Source organism: Trichosurus vulpecula, chromosome 5, assembly GCF_011100635.1.
Source record: "Trichosurus vulpecula isolate mTriVul1 chromosome 5, mTriVul1.pri, whole genome shotgun sequence".
NCBI lineage: Eukaryota > Metazoa > Chordata > Mammalia > Diprotodontia > Phalangeridae > Trichosurus > Trichosurus vulpecula.
Genome location: NC_050577.1, coordinates 58924826 through 58950247, shown reverse-complemented (window position 1 = coordinate 58950247; position 25422 = coordinate 58924826). Strand labels below are relative to the sequence as shown.

General features: G+C 35.9%; 1 protein-coding gene across 1 annotated transcript in view; it reads right to left on the bottom strand.

Moving 5' to 3' along the window:
- MALRD1 (MAM and LDL receptor class A domain containing 1) overlaps positions 1-25422 on the bottom strand; it is a gene marked incomplete at its 5' end in the record, with an annotated part of 881642 nt that overhangs the window by 319422 nt on the left and 536798 nt on the right. Inside the window, one exon of the mRNA XM_036760519.1 lies at positions 23480-23663. Within this exon, the coding sequence (XP_036616414.1) occupies positions 23480-23663 (184 nt within the window). The remainder of the gene's footprint in view (positions 1-23479; positions 23664-25422) is intronic.

Sequence of the window (25422 nt, the reverse complement as noted above, 5' to 3'; positions counted from 1 at the left end):
AGTTACATCTTTCAAAGAATCTTGAATAATGTTGACATATGTACATAGCTTATTGGAAGAGAGCATTTGAGGAGGCATTTTGCTCTAATGACTTATTTTCAAAAATAAATAACGAGCAATAATTTGAGTAAGTTCTTGAATTCTCTCCATCTTTCTATACATTAAATAGAAAGATGTACTTAGAACCAGGAAAACATGGGTTCAAATTCCACCTGCAAGGGTTGCTGGCTACATGATCCTGGGAAAATTACAACCTCTCTGAGCATCAGTTTCCTCATCTGTAAAATGAGAAGCTGTACTCAGGGACATCTAAGATCCCTTCCAGCTGTAAATTTATGATCCTATGTGAAGATATGTCCTACTGTGGAAAACTCCTTGTGACAATCTGAGTGCTCCATACTATTACCTTTATCAAGGACACCCTTTATATGTTTGTAGATAATTTTCAGAAAATTTTTATACAGATGTCAATCTAGGCTTATAACTCGGTAGCTGTTGTTCTCTCCTCCTTTCAGTGTCTCTGCTTTATGAGATAATACTACTCATAATTTTCCATTTTGCTCCACATGATTTTACAAGCATTTATATATTCTAAGCAGCTGTTGCCTTTGACCACAATCTCTGTACAATATGCAAATAAGTATTGGCTGACAGAGGCAATTTTCAGGTTATTTTGGTCTCCTTGTTATTGCAAATGATTTATAATGGTTAAACTTCTATATAACAATATTATGTCTAGGTCTTTTCTTCTGGCTATTACCCTTTTTCATTATCAATAACTCACTTGAATAGTTCAAAATTGAGTTTTTTTCATTGTGTATATACATATACATATATATATATACATATATATACATATATACATATATATGTCTGTGTATTTGACACTGCATGCCACATATGTGTACACGTGTATGTATGTATGTGTATATGTATAACACATACATATATATAATTTTCATTCATAATTGTAGGTTTAAACTAATTTGGTTACATAGTCTAAGAAGTTGAAAGTTTGCACATAGCTCATTCAGGAATGACTCCCATGTCAGTAATGAGTCATTTACTTTCTCTTAAAATACAATAAGTTAAAATTTAGAGGATGTTGTTTAGTACTCATCATATCTAGTCCCTTTTGATCCTTTCCACTACATTATAAGCTTCTTGAGGGGAGGGACTGTCTTTTGCCACTCTTTGTATCCCCAGCACTTATCACACTTCCTTGCTTGTTGAGTGATTCATTTTCTCATAGAAAATATTCATGATGCATATATGTGAGGCCTTTAGGTTGTCTACGAGTCTTTGGTTCCTCCTTCCACACATGTCTGATCCTTATTTTCTAATTGTTATCACTAGCTTTGTCTATTGCCATCTGTACACTGATGTCACCATGTGTTCATGTACGAGATAGGGTAGGCACTGGACCACTGATTTCACTGGTAAAGGAAAACTGTCTACACTCTCTAAATCTGTTGGTTTGTCACAGTTCACTAAGTTCTCGAAATTTACTGCTTCTTCTCTATTTGCAATAGGTTTTCATAAAGAAACTATGAAAATTTTCATGATACTATTCTGCCAAATGGTTATCATGAGTAGATGAACAAATGTTTCAATAAATGCCATATCTGGTAACTTTTGGATGTAATGAAAAAAAATTCCATTAAGGACCAACTCTCATTTGCTTGTTGTCTCTCCCAGAAGAATCTTTCAGCTGTCCTTCAACTTAGCTTCATTCTTTTGGTTTCGCTTATAATATTAATGTTGACTGATAAAATTCACATGGCTCCAATCATAAGCCTATTAGACTATGAGCCCTTTGAGGGCAGGGACTGTCTTTCTTTTTCTTATTTATATCCCTGGTATTTAGCACAGGGCTGAACACACAGTAGATGCTAAATAAATGTTTATTGACTATGACAATGACTATGACTATCCATTGGACAGAGTTCCACAGGTACAGAAGCAACAGCTAAGTTGAAGGTAATCGATGATCACTGGTTGAGGCTTAGCTCTTCTTTTTCGCTACTCTTCCATTGATATGGTCAGTGAACAAGTGTTTCCTTTCATAGGAATAAATATTACAACAAAGATAATATTAACTTTTGGTGGTGAGATAGAACTCACTGTTAACTCATATTGAATATGTAGTTCTGTAAAAGTGGGCACTGATATCTTAATTTATAACTCAAAGATTCTGTGGTTCCTTCCTGCTCTAAATCTATTATCCTATTCTAGGGGTGTATATAAAGTCTCTAGGTTGTTTGTTTTTCCACATAAATAAAAATTATACCTTATTTGGTTGGCTCCATCCTTCCAGCTTCTCTAGGTCTCTTTGTGCCTGTATTTTCTACGTATTTGGTAAGCAAAATCTCTATATCTTCATCTGAGTCACTGACAAAAGTACAAAGCTGGAAAGCCTAAGAACATGGCAACAGCTTACTTTCCTAGAGATATTCCTCCAGGTTGGTATCAATCCAACCTAAAATACTACAAAATTGTTCAGGACAGTAGTTTAATTATATTCAGCACTTATATTTTCAATAATTGATGACATACCTCATTTTTATAATATAGAAATCAAGAGATGCCTTGTAAAAATGACAGATTTAAGATGTCAGCATTCACTTCAAATATCACATTTTAAAATATACTACAATTAGTAACTGAAATTCCATATTCTCATAAATAGTCCATGTAAGTAGCCCTCTTAACCCAAATCACAAGTATGTAAATGTTCATTATAAGTGAAACAAATCTCAATTAGAAATTAAGTGAACTATGGATAATGCTAGTATTTAGATTTGTAGAAGACCTCCAATGTACTTGATGCTATCAAAAGCAATTTAAACCTCACTCAAAATTCTACTCAGGTAATTATTACCTCTGAACATTGTGAATGAAGAGAGTCATACTCCTCTGATTGGGTTATAATCACTTATCACCACATTCATTTCAAATTTAAGTTGAATTTCATGATTAAAATTATACCCTAAAAAATAAACCTCTTTGACATGACAAACTCATTTGTCCATGCTTTTCCAGCAAAGAGAAAACAGTGTCCAAGATTTTCAAGGTAAATGACAAATGATTCTCTTGCAATGTCAAAATAATTTGATTCTGTCATGGCTCTGAATTTCTGTATTTGAAACAGATGCATTAGATAACAACCCTACTTTAATCTTGACAGCAGAGTTCAGTTGCTTAAAACATACACCAGATGCTGAGATACAAAAACTAAGGGTATAAATTGCCAGTATTATAAAATTACCTTTCAGCTGACTTCAGAACTGGTTAATCTTTATTGAATTATAAAATTTAGGCTTAGGAGGCTAAGAAGTTCTGGTCACCCAATGGCCTTTTGAGTCATTAGTGTATTTACATATGACAATATAGTCAATATTATCATCTCTGGGATGAAATAGGTGAACCTACTATATCTAATTTCTATCATGTTTCCATGCCACTCTATATATATGCATGGATACATACATGTATTTAGTTGACAGTAAGTTCAATATAGAAACATAGACAATGACAATTTATATGCCATATATAGGAATTTAAATAATAATGCTGAATTATAAATATAAGTGTAGTGAAGGAATGAGACATAGCATGGCAAAGTGGAGAGATAGATGCTGGTCTCCAGGCCCAGGAAGACCAGAATTCCAGTCAATACTCTGACACATAATATGTAATCCTGGATGAGTCAAAGAACCTCTTAGTGCTTCAGGTACCTCTTGATGACCTAAACTTTCAGGGGAGGTACCAACCTACATTGATAGAGGGAAGTTTCTCACTGGTAAATTCATATACCAATGAATTTACATATCCAATGCTTTTTCCTATGTTAGTGTAGGAGAGCGAACATAGGATTTGGAATTGGAACTTCCAAATTCAAATTTTGAATCTGCTACTTCCTACCTATATGTTTCTCTTCACTTCTCTCTGTCTCAGTTTTCTCATATACAAAATGATGGGGTTGGTTGAAATCGTTGTTAAAATTTCTTCCAGCTCTAAATTCAGTGATTCAACATGGGAGCAAAGATGCTTGATAATGATGTTTGTCTATAAATCACAGAAATAAATGAGTGAAGATGAAAGAAAAAGCTCTCTTTACTCTCTTCCTTTGATTCCAAACATCTTAGCTTCATTCTTCCCCTTCATCTCTTACAAGTCTTGCCACTAATTAGCATAATACAGATGCAACAAAATTAAGCCATTATAAGAGGTTCATGTCTGTTATCACATGAGGAAGTGTTTAGGGAACGTTTATTCCTACAATAAAGGCTGGCTCTAAGTAAAATTCTAAACAGAAAATGCTTATCTATCACCATTGTCTCTTATCTTATTCCTACATCAATATTCCTCTATCCTATCCTAGACATAGGTTTCCAGAGTTGTCACTGAACTTATGAATGTCCCTTTCCTCCCTTACCAAGGCATCCTGTACAGGTCTATATTCACAAACCAGTTACTGATGTGTTTCAGCTCTTCTTCCTTCCCTTTTAAAGAGTGTCATTTCCTTGAACTCAGCTAGTAATCTAATAAATTCATTTATATTTTGGTGACTGTGACTGATGGAAGCTTGCCTTTCCAGAGATAAATGTAGTTTAAGATAAGAACCCTTTCCTATGACCCTCATATTATAACATATTGCTATTTATTGTCATACCTACATATTGATATCAATATCTATCTATATCTCTTGGCAGTTAGGTAACACAGGAAGTAGAGTGGTGGACTTGGATTCAAATCCAGCCTCAGACACATATTAGCTGAGCGACCTTGTGCAAAGCATTTAACCTTTGTCTGCCCCAGTTTCTTTGTCTATAAGATAGCTATAATTAAAGCATTTACCTCCAAGGATTATTGTGAAGACCAAATGAGAAAATATTTGTAAAGCACTTTTCAAACATTAGAGCACTTTATAACTATGAATTATCACCACCACCACCACCACCACCATCATCATCATCGTCATCATCATCACCATAGACTGTCAGGTGCTGATTCCTCTGTAAATCCTGTCAGCTACAATGATGTATCTGTGTAATTTTGAATGGAAGGTGAGGCTTTACATGAGCAAAAAGAGCCTCGTAGCAACATTCTGGGTTTCTGGGGGGAAGCGAACTCCTTGAAAATCATTGCTTGATGTTGTGAAAGGAGAGAAAGTGACTGAAATCCTAGTTCTTGAAAAATGGAGCCATTCCCCCTTCACCCCCCCCAATAATTAATGCTTCTGCCTTACTACCACCACTTATTCAATGAAATTCACCTCATATAGCCTTAGATTATTGTGATCATAAAATGATAGCATCTATATAGGGCTTTTAAATTTTTCAAAGTGCTTTATAAATATTATTTCATTTTATCCTTGCAACAATGCTGGTAGGTGCTATCATTATCATCATTTTACAGATGAAGAAACTGAGGCAGAAAGAGTTTAAAGGATTATCTCAGGATCATACAGCCAGTAATCTTAAAGGCCTCTCTCTAATCGTCTAATGATGGAGACCAGAAACAAACACATAGGTACAAACAATCTATATGCAGGATAGATTATAAATAATTAGTAGAAGGAATACACTAGAATTAGTGGGGGAGGGGTGGGAAAGACTTCCTGTAAAAGATAGAAATTTAGTTGGCATATGAAAGAAGTCAATAATAATCATAAGCACTTATATAACACTTTAGGATTTGAAAAAGAACTTCACAAGTATTACCTTACTTTAGACTCATAAAAATCCTGGGAGGCATGTGTTATTATTGTCTCTAGTGCCTGAGGTAGAATCTGAATTCAGGTCTTCCTGACACTCTGTGTGTGTGTGCCTGTCTGTCTATCTTTCTCATAGTGTGTGTGTGTGTGTGTGTGTGTGTGTGTGTGTGTGTGTGTATGCAACTTAAATATGTATATTTTGTTTCCCAAAGAGAATGTAAGCTCTCTTAGGGCAAGGGCTATTCCACTTATGTCTATCTCTAGGGAAATAGGAAAGGTATTCTAATTCTGGTCTTTATATTTACTTGTAGACTAACTGGGCCATATGTAAGCCCAATTAGCCTGGTCAACAAGTGGTGGGAGAAGGGATCAAGTTCTACTTATGTGTAAAAAGAGGTAGTTGTAACTAAGGAATTCTGAGGCAAAGAAGGGAAGGCAAATGTCTATCAAGACAAAAATCAGCAGTGTGTAGTAGGATGGTAAAAAAAGTAGTGACCTTCTCTGTGATTTTAACCTACTACTCCTCAGCCTTGGTGATTAGGCAGCCATTGTACGACCATAGTGATTTTCATGAACTTGCTTAGAACATATGAACTTGTCTCCCTAGATAATGCAATTATAATCTGGTCATACTGAATATTAACCAAAGTAATATATGAAATCTCAGAAATTGTTACGGTTACAAATAGCAGATCAGGTATGATACAAATCTTAAATTATAATTCTCTATGCAAAATATTAAAGTTTCATAGTAATACATGAAAAAATAATGCATTATTAGGTAAAGACCTGTGATGACATGAATAGTCAGTTCTACCTTTTTATTTTCAAATGAGTCAAAAATCATTTAACTTTTTGTGACTTACTTGAAGGTCATAGTGGTCACTCCTTCATACACAGAAATATCATCTGAGCATTGATTTAACTGCCTCAATGAAGAGGAAATAGTCAGAATATTATATTAGCAACATATATCATAATATTTCCAAATATGACCTTGGCAGGTTTCCCCCCCGCAAGGAGAGCTAGATAAGATATTTGCTGAAATGTAAAGTTGATATCATTTCAAATACAGCTTTCTCTCAGTTGAGAAGCATTTGGGAATTTTACCCAACCAATATGTCACATGAAGGGCCAGATATAATTTGAAGATATGCATTGATTCTGACATAAATGATAGATTTAACAAATTATATCAATTCCTGGCAGAAAATTTCATCTCAAGGTACAAAAGACACACTGTGGTTTGCAAGAAGGCTCCAAAAAAGAGCAACTATGCAAACAGCTAAACAAATCAAACAAGCAGCTGCCCCAAGTGCCAGAAATAAACTGGAAATACTTCAGGTTCTCTAGAAGTTCACTTAAGAGCTTCTTAAATCTCCAAAATGCCCACATCTCAAAAAAAAATCAATCATTAACATGGTGGTTTGAGTGAATGCAAAAGAGCAGAGGAAAAAGTCAGAAGTTAAAAAAGGGTTTTGAAAATATTATGTCAAATATCATGAATTAAATAAGCAGACACATGGATACTAAACAGTACAGACAAGCACTCATAAATATATCTCTTGTAAGACCTTGCCAGCCTTGTCCACCATTACTTCCTGCCATCTACTTTATGTTCCAATCAATTGAACAACCTTTTAGCCATCTTTCACAAAAATGCACCATGCTCTCAAAACTCTCAGTATTCATGATGCTCCCTATGCCTACAATGTCTGCCCTCTCTTTCTTCAGCTAGTAAGCTAATCAGAAGTGGCCACCAGTCTTTGAAAGACATGCCACAAGCTTCCAAAGTTCCCATCATTTCTAATTTTGCAACACATTTGTTGGTCAGAATGGGTCCAGAGAAGCAGTTCCTGTTGCTCCCTCAGTTCTATAATGGATGAATTATCTTTAAAGCTAGCTAAGAATTGCTTAGTTGCTATGATTTTTCTTGGGGGACGAGGGTGTAGGAAAGGGGAGAGAAACGACAGAGGAGAAAGAAGGCGAGGAGAAAGAGAGGAAAGATACAAGGGAGGGAAGAAAAGGAGAAAAAGATGGAGGAGAGGGAGAGACAGAGAAGAGGAGATGAGAGGAAGAGAGAGAGAGAGAGAGAGAGAGAGAGAGAGAGAGAGAGAGAGAGAGGGAGAGGGAGAGAGAATGAGGAGGAGGAGGAGGAGGAGGAGGAGGAGGAGGAGGAAGAGGAGGGAGAGGGCCAGGGAGAAGGGAGATCTACTGATTTCCAGAGAGATGAAATTCCCCATCACTAATATATTAAGCTTTCATGACAAATTTGTGATCCATTTCTCAAATGGCTCATCTATTTCTTCCTTCAGCCCAAGTAGTTTATAATATATGCTCAGATTAAGACAACTCTGAGATACCCTTCATGCCTATTAGACTGGCTAACATGACCAAGAAGGATGACAAATGCTGGAGGGGATGTGCAGAAATAAGGATACTAATGTCCTGTTCATGGAGTTGTGAACTAATCCAAACATTTTGGAGAACAATTTGGATCTATACCCAAAGGAATATAAAACTGTGCATGCCTTGGGACCCAGAAATAGCACTACTAGGTCTGTATCCCAAAAAGATCAAAAAAAGGAAAAAAAAGGAAATTTTGGTACAAAAAATTTATAGCAGCTCCTTTTGTGTTATCAAATGACTAGAAATTGAGGGAATGCACATCAATCGGGGCACAGCTGAATAAGTTGGGGTGTGACAGAATAGTGTTGTGCTGTAAGAAATGATGAGTGGAATGGTTTCAGAAAGACCTGGGAAGACTTATATGAACTCAAGTGAAGTGAGGTGAGCAGAACCAGGAGAACATTGTACACAGTAACAGCAAGCAATATTATAAGGATCATCAACTATGAAAGATAGCTACTCTGATGAAATCAATGATCCAAGACAATTCCAAAGGACCAAGGATGACAAACACTATCTGCCTCCATAGACAGAACTAAAGAAATCTGAATGCAAAATGAAGCATATTTTTAAACTTTTAAAATTATAATTGGATTATTTTGTTTGTGTTTTCTTTTGCAACACATCTTATATGAAAATGTTTTGCATGACCTCCCACATATAATCAAATTGCTTACCCTCTCAAGGAGAGGTCAGGGGAGGGAGGAAGGGAAACTATTTGGAACTCAAATTAAAAACAAAGAAGATTGTCAAAAAATTTTACATGAAATTTTAAACTATTTAATGAAATAAAATATTTTAAAACCTGAGACTTGTGTATTCTTTGAAATTGAAAATCATATTTTAATTTCATCAGTTTCCTTTGTGATCATATATATATATATATACATATATATTATTGTTTTATATTTTAAAATGTTCTTCTGTGAAATGGTCCCTAAGGATTAGCAGCATACCAAAGAGATTTGCAACACACACACACATAAAGGTCAAGAATCCTCATTCCACAATCATTAACTATTCAAAAAGTTCACATTTTTCAAATTTGCATGGAAAATGTAGTGTCCTCTATTTTTGTCTCTTTACAATAAACTTTTTAAAATGACATGATGCAATTGTAATGCATATTTTACTTTATGCATGACAAAATAATATCTCATATTTATATGGGGCTTTACAATTTGTAAAGCATTTTACATATATTATCCCATTTGATCCTCATGAAAAAGTCCATTTCCTTATATCTAGACAAAATATGGTTTTCACATTTATAAGCAATGAGGAAGATAAGCCTAGAAGCCTAACAGTGTTTTTGTTTTTTGCTTTGTTTCTTTACAAATTCTTACGTATATTCTGAGATTTCATAGGTTCAACTTTAATCCAAGGTTGCATTTTGCTGAAACAATTATTCTTGAGCCTCTTTTTTTTTAGGGCAGGTCAATTACTCTTTAAAGTACTTATATGAGTCATATACACTTTTTCAAAGAAAAAATAATGGAAGATAAGGAGATGGTAAGGAGAAAAAAGTATTTTTTCAGATTGTCTATGGAAACTTATTCAGGAGACAATGAATTAAACATCAAAAGTAGAATGATATTGACCAGTCTCTTTTAAATTCCATTATTCTTTATTTCTTTAGCACTGTGAACTTGTTCTATGGGAGGCCATGCTGCCCCTCATTAGAAGCAAAGTCAGATCTATAAGAAGGTAGCGGATTCATAAGATGTGAGATGAGGGTCACTGCGAAGGCCCCTATGATTTCAGTATCATTAACTGGCAAGGGATAAGACAGCACTTACAATGACAAAATAACATTAATGATAATAAACAAGTAGCGTCTTTTTACTGCTTTAGTACATAAAGTATATAAAGTATAGTATATAAAGTTTAAACCATTTTACATATGTTATTTTCATTTGAACCTCACCACAACCTTGTAATGAACATGTTATAATCACCTCCACTTTATACAAATACAGGAAGCTGAGTCTGAGCGATGTTAAGTGGTTTGATCAGGGTCACCCATCTATAATATTAAGTGTCTGAGGCAGGATCGAAACTCAGGCCTTCCTGTTCTTAAGTCCCATGATCAATCAACTACATATAATTGCTTAAATTTCTATTATCAAAGAAACTACTCTATGCAAACAAATCCTAATTTCAGAATATTCTGACACAAAAATGAAGAAGCACTAAAGGGAGAGGACTTCCTAAGCTGTCTTTCTTTGGGGGAAAAATATCAACCCAGAGAAAAAAAAAGGTATTAACAACAACAATAACAAAATCAAAGTCATAAAAATTACCCATAGTGCATCACATGGAATAACTATGCCATTTCCTACTCCCTACCATCCTCCCCAATTTTACTACTACCACTCTATGTCAGAAATCCCACCATCATTCCCCTGAATTTTTAGCATTTTTTTGTTTATGAGTCCTACATTGCCAACCAAGAAAATTCAAGAAAAATTGCAAAAAAGATCCAATATGACATATGACTAGAAAAGACAGTGGGCTGGCTACTTATGTACTGAGAGCAAAGAATAATCATTTAAATAGTTTAGTTGCCCTAGTGAAGGCAGAAGGACCTAGTTTCAAGTCTGATTCTAACTTAATGAGTGAGTATAGATAGGGAGGAACTCACGGAGCTGGGTCTTGAATGAACATCCTGTGGCCCAGAGTCAGTACTCTTTCTACCATACTTTGAACAAGTCATAAAACCTCTGATCTTAACTTCATCATCTCTAACATCATGGGGATGGACTACATTATCCATAAGATTTCTTTCAGCTCAAAACCCTACAATCCTATGAATTTTGAAACAGAACACTTGATTTCAGTGAGCCATTCCATGCCCATAGGAGGAACTCATAAAGAATACAATAGTTAGTCAGGTAATCGATATATATTAAGTGCCTTCTCTGTGCCAGGCACTGTGCTAAGTATGGGGGATAAAAATACAAATGAAAACAAAGACACCCCTGATCTCAAGGAACTACAATCTAAGGAAAAAGAACACACAAAGAAAAGTTGACAAGAGGAGAGAAGAAAGTACCTGGAAAGTAACATGTTGGAAAGTTCCAGCAGTGCAGCTGTTGGAAAATTGGGACAAACACCGTGGTAAGCTTTCGCTTTTAAACAGAGGCCCTAAAGCCCATGGCCCTGCCCTCCAGTCATAGATTGTAATCAGAGTGTGACCTTGGACAATGGGATTTCTAAAAAGCAGCAATCCATGGATTTTAAACCAGGCATCATCCCCATAGGATCCTAGATCTAGAGATGGAAAGGATGCTAGAGGCCATCCTGTAGATCCAGGACTTTTCGTTAGTCTTCATTATTGAGCTACTGCTGGCAATTACATACTTTTAGAGGATTATTTTAAAATCTCATATGAACAGATAACTAGGTCATTTGGGAAGAGGTTTGGGGGAATTGGAGAAAAAGTTGCTAGCTCTCACTCCACTGTCTTGCCTCCCTCTCATTTCCTTGTATTTAATATGTATGTGTGTATACATGTATACACTCAGACACACAAACATATATCATATATATATATATATATATATACACACATACATACAAATATCTACTTATATATGTTTCATCAGACATAATAACAGTTCCCTCATGGAAAGGGCTGGGCCTTTGTTTGTTTGTTTGTATCCTGAGAGCCTGGCCGATCTGTTTCTTCCCCCTGTCCCTTTTAAATCAGATCTATGATTTCAATTGTAAAGGGTACTCATTTGAAGAAACTCCCTCTACCAATGAGGATTTGTTCATATCTTTCACCTTGTACTCAGTTACCTGGTGCACTAAGAGAATGTGACTTGCTCACAAAGCTTAAGAAGCAATCGTTTGGCCAGGTTTTATTGACTATACATCATGCCATGATGACTTTCATGACTGGACACACAGCAGGTATCTAATGAATGTTTTGGATTGATATATTAAACAGAGAATGTACTTTAGAGATATCTGTTGAATTGAACTCCATGAATTCCAGACTAAGAAATTATTATTTATTTGGTAAATACTAGGATTTGTCCACAACTTTTGAGCAGAGAAAACAATTGATTAGCTCTGTCTTAAAGAAGACTTATATAAGATAGAGTATAAGGGTGGGAATGGGGGGAGGAGAGGTGAAGTTTGAATGAGCAATCAGAAAACTAATGAACTAGTCTATTTAAGTGGTACTGAAAGTCTGTACTAGAATGGTGATAGCGGAAGTTTTTAAAAACATGCCACAAGAGACATTATGAAGGCAAAATTGAGTGAAACAAGCATGCAATTAGAATTGGGAGGTAAAGGTAGTTCAATTAAATTAAATAGGCATATAAGTGCCTACTATGTGCTAACAATGTTAGGTATTGGGGATACAAAAATAAAAATGCCAGTCACTCTTCTAAAAATCTTTATTCTGGTTAGATAATCAAATATAACACCAGATTTTCAAACATAGAAAACCTGGTGACTGGTACAGACACTAATACATATTTTAACTATTCTCAGAAGAAGAACTGGTTATGATTTGGAGGATATGGGGTGGAGGAGAACAAGATTACTAGAAGTTGACTAAAAAGTAGTTGATCTAGAAGTGGAGGCATCAGGTATAAACTACCTTTTCAAGAATGTTGGCAGGGAAAAGATAGTAGAAAAAGAGAAAGATGGAACCCCAGCTTGTGAGGACTGAAAGATTAAGAGAAGGCTTTTTAAAGAGCAGGGAGGTGTCCCTCCAAAAACCTATAGGAAATGGCTCTGAACCAATTCTAGAACTGCAGAACCCACAAAACAGCGGAGAGAAGCAGGGCTCCAGCCCAGGACAGCCTGGATGGTCTCTGGGTGAGGTCTATCCCACACAGAGCTGGGAGCTGGGAGTGGAGCAGAGCCCAGCATGAGTGGCATGGACTAACCAGACCAGGAGCCAGGCGGAGTGGGCCCTAGCGCCCTGAATCAGTGAGCTGCGGCAGTTACCAGACTTCTCAACCCACAAACACCAAAGATAGCAGAGAAGGTTAGTGGGAAAAAGCTGCTGGAGTGGAAGGAGTTCACGGTTTGGCCACCGCCCCCGGGGCAGTGGAGGTGGGGCAGCTACAGCTGCAGTTGCTTCCAGCCCCAGGCCCACCTGGTGGGAGGAATTAAGTGGCGAATCAGAGCAGGACTGCACAACCTGCTGAAGATCTAAGCCCAGTCCAGGTTGGGGGGTTTTGGGGAAGGAGAAGTGCTGGTGTGGCAGAGCTGGGGCATCCCCCCCAAACGTAGAACATAGAACTCTTTAGTCTACAAGCAGTCATATCCCACTGAAAAACTCAAGGGTCAAGCTAGTTGGCTGGGAATATGGCCAGGCAGTGAAAACACACACAGATTCAGCCTCAGACTTTGGATTCTTTCTTTGGTGACAAAGAAGACCAAAACATAGAGACAGAAGAAGTTAACAAAGTCAAAGAGCCTACAACAGAAGCCTCCAAGAAAAACATGAACTGGTCCCAGGCCATGGAAGAGCCCAAAAAGGATTTGGAAAAGCAAGTTAGAGAAGTAGAGGAAAAATTGGGAAGAGAAATGAGAAGGATATGAGAAAACCATGAAAAACAAGTCAATGACTTGCTAAAGGAGACCTAAAAAAATACTGAAAAATACACTGAAGAAAACAACACCTTAAAAAATAGACTAACTCAAATGGCAAAAGAGCTCCAAAAAGCCAATGAGGAGAAGAATACCTTGAAAGGCAGAACTAGCCAAATGGAAAAGGAAGTCCAAAAGACCACTGAAGAAAATACTACCTTAAAAATTAGATTGGAGCAAATGGAAGCTAGTGGCTTTATGAGAAATCAAGATATTATAAAACAGGAACCAAAGGAATGAAAAAATGGAAGACAATGTGAAATATCGCATTGGAAAAACCACTGACCTGGAAAATAGATCCAGGAGAGATAATTTAAAAATTATTGGACTACCTGAAAGCCATGATCAAAAAAAGAGCCTAGATACCATCTTTCAAGAAATTATCAAGGAGAACTGTCCTGATATCCTAGAGCCACGGGGCAAAATACAAATTGAAAGAATCCACCAATCACCTCCTCAAATAGACCCCAAAAAGAAATCTCCTAGGAATATTGTCGCCAAATTCCAGAGCTCCCAGATAAAGGAGAAAATACTGTAAACAGTCAGAAAGAAACAATTTGAGTACTGTGGAAACACAATCAGAATAACCCAAGATCTGGCAGCTTCTACATTAAGAGATCAAAGGGCTTGGAATATGATATTCCAGAGGTCAATGGAGCTAGGATTAAAACCTAGAATCACCTACCCAGCAAAACTGAGTATCATGCTCCAAGGCAAAATATGGATTTTCAATAAAACAGAGGACTTTCAAGTTTCTCAGTGCAAAGACCAGAACTGAACAGAAAATTTGACTTTCAAACACAAGAATCAAGAGAAGCATGAAAAGGTAATCAAGAAAAAGAACAAGAAAAAGAAATTGCAAGGGACTTACTAAAGTTGAACTGTTTTGTTGACACTCCTACATGGAAAGATGACATGTATGATTCATGAGACCTCAGTATTAGGGTAGCTGAAGGGAATATGCATATATATATATATATATATATATGTATATGTTTATGTATATGTGTATATATATATATAAGTGAATGTGTATGTATGTATATATAGAGAGAGAGAGAGGGAGAGAGAGAGCAGACACAGTGAGTTGAAGATGAAGGGAAGATATCTAAAAGAAATAAAATCAAATTAAGGGATGAGAGAGGAATATATTGAGAGACGGAGATAGGGAGAGATAGAATGGGGTGGATTATCTCGCATAAAGGTGGCAAGAGGAAGTAGTTCTGTGGGAGGAGGGGAGAGGGCAGGTGAAGGGGGAATGAGTGAATCTTGCTCTCATCAGATTTGGCCTGAGGAGGAAATACCATACATACTCAATTGGGTATCTTACCCCACAGGAAAGAAGAGGGAAGAAGATAAAAAAGGGGGGGGGATGATGGAGCGGAGGGCAGATAGGGGTGGAGGTAATCAAAAATAAACACTTTCGAAAGGGGACAGAGTCAAGGGAGAAAATTCAATAAAGGGGGATGGGTTGGGAAGGAGCAAAATATAGTTAGTCTTTCACAACATGAGTATTGTGGAAGGGTTATACATAATGATACACATGTGGCCTATGTTGAATTGTTTGACTTCTTAGGGAGGGTAGGTGGGAAGGGAAGAGGGGAGAGAATTTGGAACTCAAAGTTTTAAAAACAGATGTTCAAAAACAAAAAAATAAAAGTTTTTGTATGCAACTAGAAAATAAGATACACAGGCAATGGGGTGTAGAAATTTATCTTGCCCTACAAGAAAGGAAGGGAAAAGGGGTTGGGAGGGGAGTGGGGTGACAGAAGGGAGGGCTGACTGGGGAACAGGGCAACCAGAATATATGCCATCTTGGAGTGGGGGGGGAGGGTAGAAATGGGGAGAAAATTTGTAATTCAAACTCTTGTGAAAATCAATGCTGAAAACTAAATATGTTAAATAAATAAATTAAAAAAGAACTCTCTACAGAAAAAAAAGAGTGAATCTGAGCTCCTCAATGAGGTCCTTTCTGATTGCACAGCACAGCACCCAAGAGAGTGATTGTTTGGCTACGCTGTTCTAGATAGCTCCAGAGATAGTTTTATGAGACTGGAAGTTTTCTGGCTTAAACAGAACTGATATTCACATTAAAAGCTAATACTTTCTAAAGTTCTTTTATTTTCAAGGTGATGGTTAATTGAAAGAGCTTGAAAGGCTATAGTTGAATAGAGAAGAATTAAATTTTCCAGATGAAATGTAGTGAAGATAAATGGCCAAGCAGTGAGCAGAGAAGCCTTTTCGTGTGGTATAGATGGTCCTGAAAAGACCAATAACTTGGAAACCTGAAGTCTAGAATTGTGAACCACCCCAAGTACATGAGTTACCCTCCATCATGTGTTTCCATGCCAGGACACTAACGAGTGTATGCTCATTCTTTACCACTGCCATTGAATGTACTGGTGGGAAAGTATGATCTGGGTTTACATGGATATTTTAATGTATTGTTCTTCATATAACCATTTTAATATATTAATAATTTTGTTATTATTTTGTGTTACTATATAATTATATAAAGTCCAAAAAAAGAGCAGGGAGTATATTTTTCATAAAATGACAATAAAGAAATATCAATACAAATATATATGTGCCAAATGGCATAGTATCCAAATTCTTAAAGGAAAAATTGAATTAATTAAAGGAGGAAATGAGCAGTAAAAATACACAAGAGAGGGGACATCAAGTGTCCCTTCTCAGAGTTAGATAAATATAACCATAAGAGAAATAAGAAAGAAGTTAAGAAGATGCATGGAATCTTAGAAAAGTTAGATAAGATGGATCTTTGAAAAAAACTTAATGGGAATATAAAGAAGTACACCTTTTTCTCAGCTATACAAGGCACCTTCACAAAAATTAACCATGGATTAGGGCATAAAAATGTTACAACTAAATGCAGAAAAGCATAAATATTAAATGCATACTTTTCAGATCGTAATGCAATAAAATTTCATTCAATAAAGGGCCAGGAAGCATACACACAAAGTTCATTGGAAATTAAATATTCTAATCATAGAGGGTGAGTATGTCAAAAAACAAAATAGAGAATCAATCATTTCACTATTATTAAAGAGAATGATACTAATGAGGCAACATTCCAAAATTTGTGGGATGTAGCCAAAGCAATAGTTAGGTTAAAATTTGTGTCTCAAAAACATACAACAATAAAAGAAAGAAAGAGAAGCCAGAGAGAAACCAGTCAAATATCATGGAGCCACATTCAGAACAACACAAGTTTAGGAACCATAAAAGACAGCTACTCTTACCAAGACAATGATACAAGACTATTCCAAAAGAGTCACAATGGAAAATACTATCCATCTCCAGAGAGAAAACTGATGATCTCTGAGTTCAGATTGAAGCATATGTTTTACTTTCTTTACTTTTCTTGGGCTTTTTGTCTCTGTTTTCTTTTGTAACATGACTAATATGGAAGTATGGTTTGCATAACTTCACATTTACAATCTATATTCAAATTTCTCAGTGAGGGGGTCATGGCAAGAGGTAGGAAAAGGTTTTGTAATTCAAAATTTTAAAATGGATATTTAAAAATATGTAATTGGAAAATATTTAAGGAAATAAATATATATTTTAAAAAGTCAGGTGTTTTTAAGGGTTTTTGTTTGGTTTTGTTTTGTCTGTGATTGATCCCTTTGGCAGACTGGTGAAGCCCATAGATATCTTTTCATAATAATATTTTTAAGTGCAACAATGTAAAATACATAGGATTACAAAGGAAACCAATCACATATAGTTATACAAACATTCTTAAAAGTTCACAGAACCCAGTTTAAGAACCCATTGCTTTAAGAGAAGTAGGGATGAACTTTCCAGTGGAACAGAAAGGGAAGATTAGAGAATGGGTAAAGAAATGCTGAAATTTTCAGAGATGGAAGAGGGGGATTAACAGATCTCCCAATAGGTGACTTCAATTGTCTTTGTGACAAAAGTGGCAATGTTACTTCTAACAAGCATAAAGTTGGGAGTGGTCATTGGTGGCAGAGCAGATAACTGTATTAACCACTGTGGAAAATGAGATATGAAAACAAAAAGTGCTGAATGTGGAAGAGTAGCTGAGTGTCGATGAGAATTTAGCCAACATTATGAAACGTAAATCTATACTTGTTGGAATCAACAAGGTTTCTGAATATGAATATCTTGTGTCAAGGAGCTTGATTAATTATGAAAATTGTTAGCAAAATAACCATATACATTAGTTAAGTGGATATGATTTGCAAGATATTGACAATGAACTTTTTCTATAAGGCAATGAGAACTGGAGTTCTGTAGCCTTGACTTGTGGGGTCATAGATATTGCCCTTCAAAAATAAGAGATAGAATGTTTTCTAAAAATAACAGTCTCTTTTCTGTATCTGAATTCAGGAAGAATTCTACACTGTAATTTATGAAGGATTGTAGAGGATACAGAAAGCTTTAGGATAAGCCACAGAGGGCGACTCAGAATGATAAAAAAAAATCGTAGAAAAAGTTTCTCTTATTCAGATCAAGATGGGTATGAAAACCGATAGTGTATTTCCTTCCATGCATCATTTTTATATCAGATTTTAAGTTTTGACTTCAGCCTATAGGAATAATAATGAAAGGGATTATAATTCCTTTTACAATTGTATAATTTAATCATGCAATAAACATTTATTAATCACTTAGTATATGTCAGGTACTGTGCTAACTGCTGGGAATACAAATATAAAAATACAATAAAAAAATCTTACAAGGAACCTTAGATTCAGAAAAAAATAGCAAAGAATCCAAAGCAAAGTAGATTCCCATTCACTAGGAAATAAAACAAATTGTTGTACATTAATGCAATGGAATATTTCTGTGCTGTAAGAAAAAAAGAACATGAAAAATATGCATTAAAGTGATGCAAAGTGAAGTGAGCAGAACCAAGGAAACAATACACACAATGAGTACACCAAACTAAATGGGAAAAATCAAATCCGAATGCTGTACAAAGCTAATACTCACATCTGGTGCCAAGAAGAGAATGCACCCCCTTATGATAGTTTGCAGAATAAGGTACATTGAGTACGGAACACTGCATATAATGCTGGATTTAGATGATGGATTGATTAATTTTAATTAATTGGGTTTTTTGTTTTTTTAAAGATCTTTTATAATTCTTTGTTCAAAGGAATCACTGTCTGTGAGGAATAGGGTAGGTGATGTATTTGGAAGTGAAAGTTTGTGCTGTTGTTTGACCTTCATTCTCAAAGAGGACCAATGACATCCTGAGGGTGATGTCTTGACTTGTGAGTGAACTAGATTTAAGTGAAGCAGAGCTGCACAAAGTCCTTAGCTTTACTCTGTCCTCCAGAGGCATTAGAGTTCAGTGGCAAGACATAAGTCAAGATGACTGGTGATGGCTCAGGAAAAATGAAGGTGATGTAAAAATGACAGACATAAAATGCCCAGAACTTTTCTTGAATCAGAAGAGGCCATTTGATTCAGTACCTTACTGTATAAAATCCCTCTCCACAAAACAGTAATGTGAAAACAACAAAGTAATAAGTCAATTATTAATAAACATTTTTAAGCACCTACTTTGTGCCAGGCACTTTCTAAGAGCTTTAAAAATATTATCTCATTTAATACTCACAATAGCCCTGGAAGGTAGGAACTATCATTATCCCCATTTTTATAGGTGAAGAAACTGAGGCAAATAGAGGTTAAGCCACTAGCCCAAGATCACTTAGCTAGTTAATATCTAAGGCTGTATTTTAACCCATGTCTTACTGATTCTAGGTGCAATGCTCCATACCACCTAGCTATGACAGCAAGTTAGAAGTATCATCATTTTCCAATTTTAATAGCTAACATTTAGTGCTAAGAGCTTTACAAATACTATCTCATTTGAACATAACTCTGGGAGCTCAGCTTTCATTACCACTATTTTGCAATTGAAGAAACTGAGGCAATTACAAGTTATGCGACTTGCCAAAGGAAGTCATCTATATCAATTGAAAAGTGGACGCTCTGGCTCTGGTATGTACAGACCCTCCAATACTCATTGAAGTGTCAGCATCAATTGGAATTAATTCCAGTTGTTTTTTTTTTAATTCTAGCAGGATTATTTCAAGCAACAAACTATGCCTACTATCTGCACACTCTGACCATCCATGAGGATGGAAAAAATAGATAAAGAGGTTCCAGTGAGCACAGGAGCCCAAACAGTTCACCTTCTATAGTGAATCCTGAAGTATTTTACCTTGGGACTCCCTATTAGCAGAAGAGTAGAAGGACAGGTTGAGGCTAAAATTCAGCAAGAGAACAGATGTGTTCTCATTATATGAGTGAACTATGGGATGTTCAACCCACAAAATTCAGCGCACAGATTTCTGACCTCTCAGAAAAAGATCTTAGAGTATTCCTCTGTCTGCGATGAAAGATCTCAGAAAATGTCTCAAAGAAATACTGATTAATGGTATCATCACAGATTCTAGTAGTCATTATATTTCACTGATAGTGGTGAGACCAAGGAAAATGAAAAGATACAGAGATGTGCTGATTACTGAACTGTGAACAAAAGAATTAAAGTAGTACAGCACACTATGCCATGGGTGCAAGACATCGTGGATTGTCTCTGAGGCAACCAGGGGTTTTTAATCTTGAACTTGTGTAGTGGATACTAACAGATACCTATATCTGAAGAAGAGAAATGACTATTTTCCTATGTCTATCTGGATTTTACCAGTCTGATTGAGCAACTTACCTGTTTACAAAATAGTCCCTGAAAATGGAGGGAGTCCTATGAAGACTATTCACTGCAACCACCTATTGCCCATAGGAGTTCACTAGACTTTCAAATGACCACACAGAGAAAACTAATAGGCAACCAAGGCAAAGGCTGAAGAAAAGAGACTGTCCACCAGCTGTACAAAGACATTCTGACCCAGATGTGGGTATTTCTGAAAATGATGCAATCGGTGAAGGAAGTATGTTGTATTATTACAGAGCAAGAGATCTAAACCCAGAGGTGACTCCTTCCTTCCCCAAAACTTCTATAGAGACTCAAAGAGTACAGATTCAATCCACATACTGATGATTAACATGACATACCTGCCACCACAAGTACACAAGTCTATAATGATTCTGATTGTCAGCTCATATTAACTACTAGCCCTGGTACAGGGACAAAGAGAACCATCACTGAGTGACAGGAGAACTAGGACAATTATACCAGTCACTAGGCTAAGTTATGATGTTACAGACAAACCTGAAAATACTCATGGATACATATGTATCTAGGCAATGATACTAGACACTGTCCATGTGAACATCGTCATGGATGTAAATACATATTTACTGCTGTACATGATAATTACTACATGTTTGAGTATGCTTGTTTTTTTTTTTACTGCTATACTCATTTGGCAATATTTCATATCATGGGCAATTGGTTATGTTTGAGTTGTATTATATGCAGCTATCTAGCTTTTATTTGTTAGCTAGCCATGCTTATTTCTTTTGATTCATTACTATGTATTATATATGAGTACACTTTTGAAATGTGCAGATATTACATCCTGCACCTAGTAGGCATGTTGTTACTATAGTATCCTTCTAGATGATGCTATGTATAGTTCTATGTTCATTGCAGATACTGTTGATGTACATTAGTTTTAATGTTTTAAGTGTCAATGGTTCAGAAAGTTGGTTACGTTGGGTGCCAGGAAAATGTTTTAAAACACTGATGCTTGTATTTACGGTTACAGATTATGAATATGCCCCAGACAATCTTTGCAAGGTACTGCAAAGAGTTTTAGCTCAGGGAAGGAATGTAACTCCAGTCCCAGAGCCCATTAAAATGGAACTCCTTACTCATTGGTGGATATCTATTTCTTTGCCTGCATGAAGGGTGAGTTGAAGAAAGTAGGATAGAGGAGAGATCTTCAGTTTTCTTCAAGTCACTGAATCTCTTTAGAATTTACGCACCTTTGGCTTCCAGTATCATTCAGTCTTCGCTTGAAGATCTTAAGTAAGGGAGAACTTACTATCTTGAAGCAACCATTAATAGGGAATATCTTAAGGTAAGAGGTAAGGGACACATGAATTATAGGTAGTAGCTGAACTCTCAAGGGCAGATATGAAGTTTCATGGAAAGCAAAAGGAATAAAAGAAGGAAACCTGAACATAGCAACTAGGTTAACAGTAAAGAGAAACACAGACCAAATCCGGGATTAAAACTCTCAATTCCCACCTCTTTGTCCTAAATTCCATTCTTTCTTTCTTTCTAATGCATTGGAGAATTTGTTTAAAGAATCTTTTTTTCTGTTCAGGTTGCCAAGATCATTTGGAGATTCAATTACTGGCCACAAGAGTAATAGGATCAGAATGAAGTTACCAGGGAAAAATTTGAGATTCTTTTATGACGTCAGATTTGCTATGTGATGTTTTGCTTTGTAACTCCATTTTCTTCAAACAACTAAGACTAAAGTCACACCCATTCTCTCCAGAGACAATCCTCTTTCTACCAATTGACCCATGTACTCTGAGTTTCTTGTTGTTCTATAAATCATCTGAAGTTCATGTAGTCTGGTTTTCTGTGATTTATTCAGTATGGCTGGGAGTGTCTTGTGGGGGAAATGAAGGAGAAAAACATAATTGAAGTTTGCTCCTAGGCAGAACCCTCTGAAACAGTGCTACTTACAAAAATGCAGATACTATAAGCCCAAACCACATTTTTGAATGGTCTCATTGCAATAGCATTTTAATAGAAGGTCCACAGTTTTAAACTAATATTCAGGTTCAATGGCTCAGTCACAGAAGCTAATCCCCAAGTCACACTATGTAGTGGACCATAAAGAAGGTGGGTTCCATGAACTTTAAAATATATTTTGATAAATATATTTCAATATAATTGGTTTCCTTTGTAATCCTTTGTCTTTTATTTTATGCATTTCAAAACAATCTGAGGAGTCAGGCTTCACCTGACTGCCAAAGGGATTATATACATATGAACACATGTGCATGTGTGTGTACACACACATATTTGTATATATACATGTGTGCATATATACATACATGTGTGTATGTGTGTGTATACACACATAGTTAAGAATGTCTGCCATAGAGTATGTAACTGATAATAGATTGGTTGATTTGATTTTCAAAGGCTAATATTTGGATAAAAGATTAATAAAGACTTTATATTAAAATTATGAATTAACTAAAATTATAGTTATAGATTTAGGGCTTAGCCTCTGTGCCTGAGGAGTCAAACCTGAGAGTTAATATGATATACTTAAAGATCTTTATTGAATTTTTTATGATGTCATTTGACTCAGAAATGCTATTTGGCCAAGAGAGTTTGAACAGGTCAAATTCCTATGTGTAAATGCCACCCCTTCCTAGCCAGCTTCCTACTTCCATTCTACTGTATTTATTTTACTGATATAAACTTCATAAATTCCAATTGCTCAAATTCAATTTGTCACATTGAACAGGCCTTTACAAAAATGTTTCTGAAAGAGGAGAAACATGTCCAAATATTAGAATTGGTGAGGAATTCAATACTGAGAGAGAGGGGATTACTTGTGGGAAGTAGAGAGTGAAAATAATATTAGCCAGTAATGTGTCCATCTAAGTTTCACAAATATGGACATCTATTTTGAGTAGATGACAGTTATAACAAAGTTTGTAAATCTATACTTAATAAAGACAAAATAGTAAGGTGGCAAGTGATTCTAATGGCAATCCTTGCCTTGGACTTACCTGTGCTACAATTCCTAAATTCTATGTCATCGATTGCTGCTCCTCCTTCCAGATCCCTTACTCTGATGCCTTCGAATATAACTTCAAAATTTCTTAACTTTCCTAGAGGGACTTCTGCCTTCTTCCAGTAATTGCTAGGATTCAGTCCTTCTTCTGTCCACACTTTTGAAAGTCCTTTCTCAGTCTGAAAATTTAAAGTTTACAAAAGAAAGTAATTAATTATGGAAAGAGCCATAGCTACATTGAGGATCATTGGAAGTAGAGTTGGAACTTTAGAAATCATCTATTCTAGTGCTGTCATTTTGAGAAAGCATAGTCCCATCAATGACAAACCAAGAATTAGATAAGAGAAGGGGAAGAAAATATGATACCAGAGATATGTATGACTGGAAAAAAATGTTGGCCCATTCATGGGATGAGAGGGACTGGTAACTGAAACCTATACTACATACTCTACTGGTCTCTACATGGTATCAAAGGTGCTAATGGAAGATCCCCAGCATTTAATGTAGGGTGTAATCCTGTAAAAGATTTGTGATAAGGTGTGGTTAATAGACACACAAAATGAAAAGGCATGAATATGGTGAAACTGCCAAGTTGAAGAGTACTTGTATCAATGAGATCACTGATCCACTGAAGCACAGTTCTCTCCTTAAAACAATGAAATCGCCCATCTCTATTAGTGAGGTTATATATTTGCTTTGCTTATGTTGACTCTTTCAAGGAGACAATATACTTGACTCTCCTTCAACAGTAATGAGTTACCCAAAATGGGAGATTTATTTTATCATATTCTGTAGATATTTCCCTTCAATAGTCTTTATTTTCAAATATTCAATTGAGTAAATTATCTCAAAGATGTATTCACTTCCTTGAGGCAGATCACAACTCATTCATACTTGAACAGCCAATGAGACTCTTGTCCATACTCTCCCATGTTTGCCACAGGGAAATTAGCCTGCATTTTGGGGTAATGGGAGGGTTCTTATTTGTTTTCTCCTGATAATGCAAGGGTATCAGGAGAACACATAGTATATCTATAAGTTATCTTTTGCTCTTGTTATGTGATCAACTCTTCTTCATATTCCGATTTTCATTAGAATATGGATGGCAAAAATAAAACATCTCTTTGATGCTTTTTCAATCATTAAGACTCTAGAGTATTCATTTCTGCTCATTTGAGTCCAGTTGTGATTTTACTTCCTAAAATTCATTGATTCCAGTACAGTTAGAGCGATGCACAGCAGTTTTTTGCAGCAGATATTGCTGACTGTAAGGGAAAAAATCAAAAGAGAAGGCTCATTAAAGAAATTACTTTCAGGTCTACAATTTAATGAATATAAATCCAAGTCAAACTAGTAATACTATTTGAATTGCAGCCCAACTGCAATATGAGGTGGAAGCTAGTTATAATCAAAGGAGTAGAGATCTATCATCTCATATAACTCACATGAGTGATAAAGAAAGGCAGATGGCAATGTTCTTAAGGACAGGGGCTAAGTCTTTATATTATATTGTGCCATTCAATTCCTAGATCCTTATGAAAGTATATATGTCACCAAACTCAAAGCAAGAACATGACAAAATGAGGATCTTTAATCAGGAGACTTTGGGAAGCAGCAAAACCTTCCAGATTTATCATCAATAACAGCATATAAATAGTACTTTCAGATTGACAGCATGCTTTATGTACACTTGAATTTGCTGCTTACAATAATCCTATATGGTGGGATCTATAGGTATTAATATACTCATTTTTACATGACATGGAAGGGAGCCTTAGAAAGAGAAAGTGACATATAACCATAGATTTCAAGGTGGAAGGGGCCTTAGTGCTCATTTGTTCGAACTCTCTCATTGTATATGAAGAAACTGAGGGCCAGAAAAGTTGTCATTTACTTTCAATTCATCAATAATGGTTCAGGATTCAAATCCAGTCACTG